General features: G+C 48.6%; 1 protein-coding gene across 1 annotated transcript in view; it reads left to right on the top strand.

The window, feature by feature from the left end:
* Positions 1-13,065, top strand: part of Dscam (DS cell adhesion molecule) — a 475,219-nt gene that overhangs the window by 458,312 nt on the left and 3,842 nt on the right. Inside the window, exon 32 of the mRNA XM_042687342.1 lies at positions 675-977. Coding sequence (XP_042543276.1) covers positions 675-977 — 303 coding nt within the window. The remainder of the gene's footprint in view (positions 1-674; positions 978-13,065) is intronic.

Here is a 13,065-nt window from a genome sequence, read left to right as displayed (position 1 = left end):
GCTGTTATTTTTTGGGGCTGTTATTTCTCTTAGAAGGCTTTCAGAGTTCCCCAGAAGTGACTTCAAAACTTTTTAGTAGGCTTGAAAAGCAGAGATCGTGTGGCCCAGTTGAACTTAGGCCCATTTGTACTAGTTTTTCTCCTGGATGTTTTCTTGTCCCCATAAAGAGTGGTAACAACAGAGAGGGGGATCAAGGACCTTTCTACCTCGTGGCCAATTTCTATGCAAAGTCACATCCTCCCGTCTGTCTCCCAAGTGAAAGCCTAAGTTGCTGAACCTCAGTGCTCCAATCATTCATGCCAGTTAGAGCGTCTCTGTGGTGTGGATCGATTTGCAGGTGGGGGGAGGGGACCGCAGCTCAGTGACCCCGCAACCCCTCCCATCCTAGCTGACAGCAGAGTTCTTTAAGGGAAGCATTACTTATTTATGGAGACGTCTGGGGTTGGACATCTGACTACCGTGATTCAATTGACACGCACTCCCCGAGCTGAAATTGCTGACACTTAGCAAGCTGGCTTCGGAAAGACAGGCAGAGTCCTCTGACAGATAGCCCAGGCTCCTGCCACATCCTACAGTGACCTGTAAGAAGCATCCGGAAGCCAGACAGGTCATCCAGTGGGGACAGACATGGGGCGGGGTATCACCTGTTGTGTTTCCTCTCTGCCCCGGTGTAGACCGAGCGAGAAGCAGCATGGTCTCTACGGAAAGCGCTTCCTCCACCTACGAGGAGCTGGCCAGGGCCTATGAACACGCCAAGATGGAGGAGCAGCTGCGGCACGCCAAGTTCACCGTCACGGAATGCTTCATCTCCGACACCTCCTCCGAGCAGCTGACGGCAGGGACAAACGAGTACACGGACAGTCTGACCTCCAGCACCCCTTCGGAATCGGGGATCTGCAGGTTCACTGCGTCTCCTCCCAAACCTCAGGATGGAGGGCGGGTGATGAACATGGCGGTCCCAAAGGCGCATCGGCCAGGTGAGGAGACCAGGGGTGGGGTGGGTGTTCTGGTCAGGGAATAACTGGAACTGATCATTCCCTGGTGGAAAGCGATCGTCATTCATGAACCTGAGCTGTGGTGAAGGCTTAGGGAGGACAGTCCGCTGGTGGGAGAGGAAAGAATCCAAAACGTCTCACTCACCTGACAAATGAGGCCTTGGCCTTGTCTTTCCTAGGTGGATCTCTCTAGAAGGTGAGCACGCTTTGCTTCTTATCATGGTTGACTTCTTTCCTAGAGTAAGCCCTCCAAGGGACCGGAGGTGGTAGTAGCCGGTTTTGTAAGGTTGGTCTGCAAACGGATCCTGTGGCTCAGCATAGCGTTGCTATAAGAAAATACCCGAGGGCGTGCGCTTTATAGAGAAAAGCTCATTTTCTTTTCTTTCTAGAATAAGGGTTTATTTAGCTTGTGGTTCTGCAGGTTTGAAGGCATGGCACGGTGTCAAGGTTGGCTCTGGTGAGGACCCCAGGGTTAGTGGTGTCATGGCGGGAGTAAGAGGACGCAAGTGCGTGGTGAGATGGAAAGGGACCCCATACCACCACCCACTCTTGAGACACCAGCCCAGCCAGAGTCTCACGAGGACCACCTTGATCTTTCCCAGGAAATCAATTTAGTGGTGGTAAAAGATAAATTCATTATAGATCCAGATTTATAGTAATAGAGAAAAGGGATCAGAGATGTGTTTGAAAAACTTCAAGCTCGCCACACAAGCCCTGTCTCTTAAGACACCCGCCGCCCCACATTGCTACACGGGAGACTGAGCCCTCATCTCATGAGTACCTGGGGAGACACCAAACCAGATTCCCACCACTCTCCATCATTCAGATCACCAGAGCCCACCAAGCCCAGACTCCGGGACTCACCCCTTACTGTTGGATGAGAAAAGGGTCACGTGTTTAGGGATTATACTTAAGACAAATGGCTTTTGAAAAGAGAGAGGAGCTAACATTTGGGCCTTGGATTTGCGAAATTACTCAAGATGCAGGGAATGGCAGATTGTCAGTCAGGAGTTTGATCTTCAGTTTGGCCGGGAGTGAGCAGGTGGGTTCGTGTGCAAGAACTGCTCTCGGTGGGGGCTGGTGGATGATGGGAATGAAAGAACAGGTACCCCAGAATTAGGATAGTTGAAGACTTTACAGACAGTGTAAAGCACAAGACCAGCAAAGCGTCTGCCTGGTAACCACAAGTGTAAATGAACTGAAGTCTGAGCTCGGGATTTTAAGAGAAGCCAGGAATCTTAGTTTCCCATGGAAACTCACAGTTGTTAAGAGTTGGTGTCAGTGTTTGCAAACAGCACAATTAAGCCTTCGCACTAATCCAGCCGACGGTGGCCGGCTGGTGGCTGCCTGTAGACTACTTCCTGTGGGCTATCCAATAGTGTTGAATCCCAGTTTTACTTCTCATTTCATCCCTTTTGTGAACCATAATACCAGTTCTATTTCAAAAATCAATCTCCACTTTTGAATTATTGCAACTCCCTTATGTTTTATGCCATAAGCCTTGGCTGAAATGAGGCTTATAAATACATGAAAAATATATCAAAGAAGAATTGTCTGCCCAGCAAATAATCTTCCTCTCGGACTTCAGATTCATGCCAGGGCACGATAAAGAATGACGGCTTCATTTATTCTCATTCTGTCTCCGCCTCAGCAGGAGAATGGATTGGCCGTTATTTGTGGATATTTTTATGTCAAGTAATTTTGTTGTTGTTGACATTTATTGGCCAGGCAAATGCAGAAAAGCACAGTATAGATGCCATGGCTTTTTGTAGCTGCTTGTGATGGGCAGGGGTGGGGGGAAAGGGGGAGGAAAAGAGCAGGAGACATGGGAAGAAGCCGGGGGGCATCTTATCCAGCCTTGCTCAGTTGCATCAACCACTTCTGTGAAGAGGGCATAACATCGGTGCCTACTTACTGCATTGGTACAACATGCCCACAGCGCTGGTGAGTGCACTTTGTTGCTTCCTCTGTTGTCTGGTTGAAGGTTTTGTTAGAAGTCCAATTGGATTTCCCCATGAGCTGCTGGCCCCTCTTCCTTTCTGCTCTTATTTATCCCAGTGGCCACTGAGGTCCCAGCAGTACCCACTCCATCAACGTGTGCCCTGGGAGCCCTTTCTTTATACTTAAGAACACATCCACCACCTCCCCTCCAAGTGTGATTCAGGGCGGAGAATGAGCTTTTAGGTCAGATGCCTGCCCTACTTGTGCAGACTTCTAAATAATTCAAGGCTTGACGATCCTTTTTTGATGGTGTGTTGTCCATAACCGTTGGACTCATATTTTTTTTCAGCCTTTCTACTTGTCCATGGCATTGTTGCCTGGATCCATTAGAGCCACTGAAAGATCACAAAAAAAAAAAGAAAAATGCGACCATCATCTTAATGTATTATTTAGGGGAAATGATTTTGTAACTTTAGGTATGAATAATTTCTGAAATCAATGTGAGTTCTGATGTCCACAACTTTCTTTTGTCTACCCCTAGATGACCGTTTTACTGCTGAATATGTAATAGATGTTAGAGAACTGTGTGGGCCCCTTTGGAAGCTTTCCATTTGGTCCTCACAATGCAACTGAAGGCTGTGTGGGCCACAAACAATGGTCTGGAGGACACAGCACCAGGAATGGAGCAGGTCTGAAGGTACCTTCAGACCAAAGGAAAGCACAGAGGGACCCAGCGAGCATAGGTTGAAATGTGTTGGGAACTTACTGACGCAGACGTGGTCCAGCGTGGATCTCCGTGTTTTGGGTCTGAACGCTGGGGGCTTATGAAGTAGTCGAGAGTGACTTCATCTAATCTTTAATGTACCTGGTTGACCTCAAGCTACCATCAAGAGTTGGACACATTCCTGGCACTGCGGTCTGGTCATGGATCTCCAAGTGTCCCTCTGTTGCTATTGTCTACTTGTAGCTTTCGGGGAAGCCAAGGGAGGGTCAGGATGGGATTGCTCTGGGGGCCCATGGCGGTTATGATTCAAGATGGCTGCACTCCAGCAGGCCAGTCCTTATCTGTTTCATAGTCCACAAATCTCTCTCTCTCTCACTCTCTCTCTGTCTCTCTCTGTCTCTGCTCTGTCTGTCTCTCTCTCTGTTTCTGTCTCTCTCTCTCTCTCTCTGTTTGGGATTATAAGGCAGAGTCTTATGCGGATGAGGCAGACACAGTACCACTTGAACCCTGCCCCTGTCCTTTTTGGCTTCATTCATTTGGGGGATCGGGCCTTGTGCTGTTTTCCAGGGCTAGCCTCAGACTGTGATCCTCTTTCTATGACTCCCTCATGTAGCTGGACTCACAGGTATACACTACCAGGTTCAGTCTAACTCTTCTTCCTTTTGATGATCATTGTTCCTCTGTACTTTTTTCCTTTGTCTGTCTTCAGTACCAAAAATATGAACCCAGAATTTTAAGTTTACTACAACTGAAGATCAAGTCACATGAATCGGGCCAGATCGACTCCAGGAAAATAAGGAAGCTCAGTTATCTTTGTCTTGCTCATTAGAGTCTGTAGGTGTCCACTAGAGTGTTCAGGAAATTGTTTTATGTGAATCCATGGTATCAGAGGTCTGCCCAGCACTATGTTTGTGACATACTGTGTGTGTGTGTGTGTGTGTGTGTTTTAATTTAGTGAATGAATCGAGGTCTTCACGTTATATGACAAGACTGAGCAATTGAAAAAAAAAGACTGAACAATTGGCCAAAGTGTTCTACTTATCTACACCAGTTATGGTACACCTTGAAACAAAATCATTTGTTACATTGGGTTTGCTCTTACAAATCTAAAGCAAACGCCTTCTTGAGGTAAAGGGACATGGACCTTGAAGTGTGTGTGGCTGTATTAAAGACAGCTGGAAGATTATAACTACATGGCCATAATACCTGGATATTCAATTCTTTAAATGCTAATTAGTAAGTTAGTAAAGTACTAATTATATGATTGTTTTCTTCAAGAAGGGATAGCTATTTTTGTCTCAAAAACAAACAAACAAACAAACTACAACAAAATACAGAAACTGTTCCTGAGAAATTGCTGGCAGGTTCAACCACTCTTCCTTCCCGGGGTCATGGTAGCCTTTGTGCTAGGATTGCAGTTCCTCTTCTCAGTGCCTCTCCACCCCAATCCTGGGGCCTGAACTCTGGGCCTGGGCGCTGTCCCTCAGCTCTTCGGCTCAAGGCTAGTGCTCTACTGTTTAAGTCACAGCACCACTTCTGGCCTTTTCTGCTTATATGGTGCTGAGGAATTGAACCCAGGGCCTCATGCATGCAAGGCAACCACTCTTACCACTGAGCCACCTTCCCAGCCCTCTATTCTCAGTCTTGGAGAATGCTTGGAGCCACTCAGATGACCTCTTCTTCTTTATTCCTGACATGCATCTTGTGTAATCAAGAGCTGCTTCACGCATCTAAAAACTTCAAATCTGCAGCCTGTGGCCTGGCCCACTGGCCTTGGGGAAAGCAGGGCCCCTCAGGTATCCAAACTCTGCTCTCCAGGGAACCCAGCACTAAGGCTGGGTGCTTCAGCCTCCCTCACAAGAGGCTTCTCCATCTGGAAACAGCCCGATCAGCTGCCAGCCCGTTGATCTATTTGAAGGTTATTGGGTTTTAATTTTAGGATCTAGTCGACCTACGCATCAGCCTCTCCTCAGCATGTTGAGATGGAGGCGGCGCCCACAGCATCACACAAGCCAGAGCCCCAGCTGGGGGACTTTGCCTGAGGAGCTCTTACCTGTTCAGGCCAGCACCGCTCTGATCTAGGCTGGCCCTCCTCCAACCCCCCTCCCTGGCTTTCATGTTGATTTTGCTGGGTGTTTTTCCCTCTTTGCGGGTAGATTTGCCCCCACTACTGTCCCCTCCCAAGGCCAGAGCTGCACTCACCACAGTCATTCCTCACCAGCCGCCGCTCCCTCCCCTCCTCCTCAAGGTTGAGGTCCTGTCTTCTTTTCCTTCTTCTTCTTCCTTTCTTTTGCATGTCTTCCAACTGCAGGCTTGGAATTTTTTACCATGAATATTACTCCAAGAGCTATGAAAACGATCTCCTTTCAAGAGCACAAGTTTTTAAAGATTCATGAGCACAGATTAGTTGGACATACATCTTCCACACCTACCCCACTCAAACGCATGGATGCACGGGCGCATGTGTGAGGACATGCCTGCATGCGCAGACACAGGCCCCTTGCACGTGAGCACATACGCAGGGCTCATGCACACATAGACACATCAGTGTCCCTAGGCTCCCCCCTTCCTGGGAGAGCCCAGCCTCTCTCCTCCTTGGCCTATCCTCTCCTGCGTTTTCAATGGCATATGTTTATTGAGTGTCTGCTCAAAAGCAGGGTTGCTGAGGGTATAGCAATAGATGATGACCCTCAGAGAGAGAGAGAGAGAGAGAGAGAGAGAGAGAGAGGTGGAGGGTGGGAGGGAGGGAGGGAGAGCACTTAGATTTCAGAAGAGAAATGATCACATAAACCAACAACAGCACCGCCATGGGTCAGGCTCAATGCGAGAAGAAAAGTAACTTGGGGAAGGGAGGGGATAAGATCTATAGAAAGTATTTCAGAAAAGACAGCCAGGGAAGGTCTTCCTGAAGCATGGGGATGGGACTGATGAGAGTAAGAGAGTCCAGAGGGGAGCAGTGTCCAATCAGAATGGAGATGCGGAGGCCCGGGCTCGAGACAGGAGTGACGGGCACTGGCAGCCCAGCTCGAGAATCCCCCCGAGCTGCCGGGCCCAGGCAAACTTCCAAATAGTGCATGGGATTTCAAGCCACCCGAGAACGCCCTCACACCTTGCTCCTCACACCCACTCTGAGCCGGAGCTCATCCGGCTCCTTCCGGGAAAACCAACCCTCTCTGATGGACACTTACAGATCCAGAATCTAGAAGGTTCTATGCTTCTAGTCTGTTGTCAGTGGATGTCTCTTGGACACATTAGCACTGAAGACCTGTGTTCTGAAAGGCCCCACTCCAGGCCCATCTGCTGGAATGAAAGTTCCGCACACTATCCCCGAGTGTCTTTCGGTCCTCCCCAGCTGTCCCTTCGTGCCCCTGATGTCCAGACCAGTGCCTCCGAGACCCCAGCCATCTTTGTCCATGGTCACTCCTGTTGCTTGGGGCATGGACTGTTGTCTGTGTCTGCTTGTTCTAGGCCTCGTTCTCTGTTCTCACTAACTTCCCTGGGAACAGCTTGGTTTTCTCTGTTGTTTTATTGGAGCTCAGGTCTAAATTGTTGCAGGGTTATCGGTCATGCCAGCCCCCAAGGGGGCATTAGGCAGACAGAGGCAGAGGAGGCAGAGGAGGCAGAGGAGGCCTGTAGGCTTGTAGAGCAATGGTGCAAAGGCAAAATAGCCACCCTGGTCCTGCAAGGATCTAAGGGAAGCTTCCAGAGTGCGGATGAACAGCACCTGGACCCCTACCTGTGCCAGCAGGCCCGTTCCAAGTGTGACTCTCATACTGATGGTGATCCTCAGTGTCAAAGACTCTTTGATTATCCTAAGACATAAAAGTATTAAACTAATGCTTCCAACCATCTTGTTTGTCAGAATAGCAGACACAAGATAGATAAACCTTGAAAAAGTCCAAAAATTAAGACAAACAGAAAACGGACATCCCAACACACACACACACACACACACACACACACACACACACACACACACACACACACACACACACACACACACACACACACACACACACACACACACACACACACACACACACACACACCAGTGGAATGCCGAGATCATCCAAAGCAGCAGAAACTTCTAGAGAATGTTCTCAAACATGCAGCTAGGAGAGTATAAACTCTGGTCTTCCAGTGTAGTCCTCGGCAGTCTCTGCCAGCACCAGCTGCATCTGAAACTGGGCGGCAATCAGACAGTAGAGACAAAGAGCAGGCAGAAGGGCAAAGACCTCCGCGTGTCAGGCCGTGGCTGCCGCTGCCCTCAGAGCAAAGGTCTGCAAGATGCAGAGGCTCAGCCTGCCTGGTCCCTCTGCCGGGGCACAGCTTGAGGTGCAGGGGCTTGTTGGGATGGGTCAGCCCGCCCTACGGCACATGGCAGGGACAGACTCCAGCCAAGGCCCTGACACAGCATTCTTCCCAGTGCTTGTGGAGGTCTGTATCCATCTTGGACCCCCCCCCCCCCCGCAGGTCTGCCCCAACTGATTCTAAGAATTCTGATCTTGCCTGTGGGCCAGGGAAGATTTGTTTTGACTCAGAACTACTTCATTTCTGAAGACTTGTGAGCTCCCGCCACCCCTGAGTCCTGTCTCATGCTTCAGTGTCATTTTGGAAGCTCAGCAGCACATTGGATGATCACAATATCAATGAGCTCTTGAAAAATGTATGAGGCTTCTGAAGTGCACGCCAAGCCTGGTAACCCAGCCCGCACGCATGGGTCTCATATCAATCTCACATTATTTATTTAGGGTTTTTCCTTGTTGTGTTTGGGAGTGAAGATTCATTTACCAAGAGAGATTCGTTTACAAGTTTTCATTACCGTGCTGCAGCATTAATATTAAACTTAAAAAAAAAATGTGTTAGATCCTGTCCACCAGGATTCTAGGCAGACTACACAGTTTCCCTCAGTAATGAGCTGGATAGGGTCATGTCTGATCTCCGTGGTTTGTTGGTGTTTTGTGTCTGAAATTGCTAGAACTCAAGACAGGGTAAGCCTTCTTTGCTTCTCAACTCTGCATCTCAGAATCCAGCTCATTGGTGGCACAGACATCAGACCTTGTTAGAGATCCACGGTAGGCCAGTGTGTGTCCCTGAGGTGGGGCAGGGCTTGCCCCTGAGCACCAGATACACTTCCGGTCTGCAGGAGTTTGGAAACACACCTATGTGTTCACAGTTTGTGACTAACAAGAGATTGCTTAGGGAGAAGCTACTGCTGTGAACCTTGAGACTTTTGGTGCCCAGAAATGCATCCCTTTCTTCCACGTTCACCCTGAAATTCTCCATATACAGGTCCTTTGTCCATTCTCCTAGGCGGGATAGCTCTGTGCATGAGCAAGACTCTTTAGGCTCAATACAAGCCTGATATTCCCGTTTCCCCTGCGTTTGACTAATGACGAGAGCTCTCAAATGCAAAGACATCCCAGAGTTCTCTGGAGTCAGAGGCCGGATTTGAACACAAACATCCAAGCCACTTCCTTCCCCTCCCACTCAGCCCCTTCTGCAGTGGGTACAGTAGCTAACCGAGGGAACTCTGGGACACTGACTTCTGTTCATCAGACCATGTCTCATACGCTTCTGCAAAGATGAGGTCGTAGTTCCGGGAGACTCTGACGAGAACAATCCTTACACTCTGACTAGTATTCAAGCAAAAGAGCATCTCCTTGGTCTTATGGGCCTGGACCATCTAAACTTGGGTTTCTCCAAACAGCACCATTAATATTTGAGGCAGAGGATGCTTTGTGGCACGGGCATCCTTCGCATTGGATGGGGTTACAAAGCCATGGTGACCTCTGACCAATAGATGCTGTGGCATCCCTGCCCAGGGCACCTCGTGACATTGCCCTGTGCCCTGGTCCCTAGTGAGGCCACTGACTCAAACGTCATCTGTTCCCGCAGGTGTGGGGGGGGGGGTAGGGGAAAGGGGGTTGGGGGTCCGGTGGGATATGTGGTTGACAACAGGAAGCCGTGCAGGAAGGGGCGGTTGTGTAATGACATCCATGGTTGCTTTTTGCATCCATCCATTCAAGCCTTGTTTCGGTTTTGACTTTGTCATCGTTCTTCCAAAGATGACAGTCAGCTGCTGATTGTGACTCCGAACGTATGGAGGAAATTCAGGGCGTTTTGTCTTCCTTGCTTGCAACGTAACTGCCGGTGTCCTGTGACCCTGTCCCCGTCCCTGGCCTTGCTTCCCGAGTTCTCCCCTTGCCCTGGGATCTCACGCCCTTTGTCCCCAATGGATGGCTGTCTCCCACATGAGGACTTGAGCGTCAGGAACAGAGTGCAGAGAGCTGAGTAGAAGCCAGTTAGACTTCCAGAAAGAGTGTTTGTGTGTGTGTACAGGTGTGCAATTGCATGTGTGTGTGTGCATCCATGCGTGTGTATGAGCGGCAAGTGCACAGTTAAAACCAACACCAACGAAGGATGCCCTTAGCTTGTGTCACTGCACTCGTGTTTGGTCTGGGAGGTGACACTTATGGGTTGAGCTAACTCGGAAGGAGCTAAATGTGTGGACATTTGAATAAGCCAGAGAATAAGACCCGGAAGTGAGTTAGCCAGCACCTGGCCCACACCTGGCCCGTGGCCCTCTGCCATAGCCTTGTCTCCAGCTTTTGGACAGTGCTCCTGTCTTCTTGTCTGTCTGTCTGTCTGTCTGTTTCTCTCCTTTCTCTCTGTGTCTCTGTCTCTGTCTCTGTCTGTCTCTCTCTGTCTCACAGACACACACACACATTTGATGTCCGATGTCTGGCCCTGGGCACTGACTTCTCTTCAGCTCTCTCCTCCTCCCTCGTCTGCCCTTTGGTGACAGTTCTGCCCCCAGCTGCCCCCAAGCCATCACAGCCAGGAGGACAACACGGAGACAGTGTCCAGAGGCAGTTGTGATGAAATGCTTACAAAGACAGCACAGTGTCTCTAGAATTTCAAAGTCAAGGCACCGGCCAGGCCGTGTTCTCCCCTCCAGGGGCTGGCAGGGCCGCACCGCCTCCTCCAGGGTTTCTAGGGAAGGATGCCTTCCTCACCTCATCCAGGCGTCCAGTGGCTCCAAGTGACCCTTGACTTCTCACTGAATCACCCCAGTGACCCCATGCACTTTCACAGGCCTCTCCCCGGGTGCCTCTGTGCCTCTCTTCTCCATTTGCTTGGCTCTTGGAGAGACCCTGGCCGTGACAGCCAGGGCCCCACTTGAACCCCCGATGATCCTTCACCCCATCACATCTGCAAAGACCCTTCTAGGTGAGGTCCCACTCAGACACTGGGAGGCTGTCCCCAAATGGCTGCCTTGGGGATTCACCGGTTGGGACGCTAAGGTAGTGAATCTTCTTTGCGCCTTCTATAGTAGAGCTCATAACCCAGTGGTATCTGCACTACAGGCCTCTGTGACACACGCCATTATTCCCATTTCATACATGAGGACACGGAGTCCATCCAAATCTGTGCCTCTGAAATACAGGCACGGCCCTCTGCTCGTCCTCAACACAGTGGAAGACACTGGAGTATCTCCCAGTGGAAACGGGCGGTAGAAGACAGCATGTAGGCGTGTAGCCAGTGTTCCGATGGCCACCAAGTCCCCTGCTTCACTCTGTTCTTGCTGGAGCCGTTACGTTCTCGTATTCATATGTGTAGGCATCCAGGAACCTGCCAAACCCAGTCTCCCGGCTGATGCTTTGACTCACAGGGGAACTGGGATTTTAATGGATGTAAAGTGTTTGGGATAAACGAAGCTCACCACTGCCTACTCCAGGATTGCTTTTCCCTTCATGTGCATGAATTATTGAGAGAGCTCATTTCCAGCACTCACAGTAGAAAGGGCTATTCGGAGTGCTAATCAGAAAATACCCAGTCACTAAGGCAAAGCTAATGAGAGCACTGTACATCTCTATAAAGCTCTATGTGGAATACTGGACCCTCAGAGAATCTAGCTGTTCAGAGATGCTAGGCAGACGTGCAACAAGCAAACACAAGCCAGTCTCAACCACTGAGATGTGATGTAGAACTATTCCTATGATGAAGGGTTTGTACTTCTCACTGACCTTTTTCAGCTAGCAGAACCTTCTTTTCAATACTTCCAAGTTGAGGACTCTTGAGAACAGGGCAGAGTTCATGAACTTGCTCTTTTATTTCCAAACATATTTGTTCTATCCAATCCAAGACCTGGGTACTGGACGATCCAGCCAGGACCCAGAGCCTATGGCTTTGTAGGAGCTTAATATGTTCTGAGAACTCCATGGGAAGTTACTCAGATAGAAACTAGTCTCCAGGCCAGCTACAACAATCTACAAATCTCCCAAAAGCATCAGGAGTGCAAGATTCTGTTGGGCCATGAAAAAACCCTGGGCTGTTCTTCAGCTGACATTTTAAAATAACTCTAAAGAGGGATTATCTTCCATATTTTCTCAAATATCTGTACAACATGATCAAAATTATTACATATACAATTGAAAGAGCAAAACAATAGAATTTTCTTACTAGACACTTACTAATAGATAGATAATTGGTTTGAGGAAAGTGTAATATTCCACCTATTCTTAAATTGCTCAAGGCAGCCAGTGTGTCAATACACATAGAAAATGTTTACCATTTTGCAAGTAAGTTTCCAGTATCTATTACCAAATAAAGAGTAGTCTTGAAGGACATGAAGTTCATTTGTAAGAACTAGCCACCTGCATTTCATCAGGAGCAAAGGTGATCTCACATACCCTCTGTCTTAGAGTCTTCAATGGTAAGACTCTACTAGTGATCAAAACCCTTTTGACAAGAATGCCACACGCAAATTATGTTATTTCTTTCTACAAGAATACCACGAAGTATGTTCCCCGATGAGGCTAAGATTGAATTACAGTGTGTTTGATTTCAGTGAACTAAATCCAAAAAGCTGCTGGGGCCATGGTCGTGAATTACAGGCTGCAGTTTGTAATGAAATCATATAATTACTCATCATTACTTAATTGGATAAACACATCCTAAGAAAGCCAATGAGAAAGCGTAAGTGGGTCTTTGAATCATAAATACCAAGTGACAAGCCAATGTTGTACAGTGACATGGAAATCATTTGATAAATTTCCCAACAACAAGGTCATCATTTCTCTCTCATTCCGGGAAAAAAATATTAAGAAACTTATATCATTTTGAAAACTGTTGTGTTCCTTTACATTGCATAATTTTTTTTCCTTTGTGCCTGTCCTGGTTTTATTTATCTCCAGTTCTCATCTGTCCTTGTCTGGTCCTTTCTTTCCCTTTCACTAACTGTTCTTGTTCAGTGGGTAAGCTTGGAAGTGTTTTCTGAAGGTCTGAATTCCCACCAGTCTGAACACACAACATTCCTGTTAACGGATGCCTTGCTGGTCTTGTGTGGCTATACCATCACCCAGCCTACACCTGCACCACCCAGGGGCCCCAAAAGCCGGC

Source organism: Dipodomys spectabilis, unplaced genomic scaffold (genome assembly GCF_019054845.1).
Source record: "Dipodomys spectabilis isolate Male_0828 unplaced genomic scaffold, ASM1905484v1 ptg000107l, whole genome shotgun sequence".
Taxonomy (NCBI): domain Eukaryota; kingdom Metazoa; phylum Chordata; class Mammalia; order Rodentia; family Heteromyidae; genus Dipodomys; species Dipodomys spectabilis.
The sequence above is the reverse complement of the archived record's forward strand: the minus strand, read 5'-3'. Positions and strand labels throughout refer to the sequence as shown.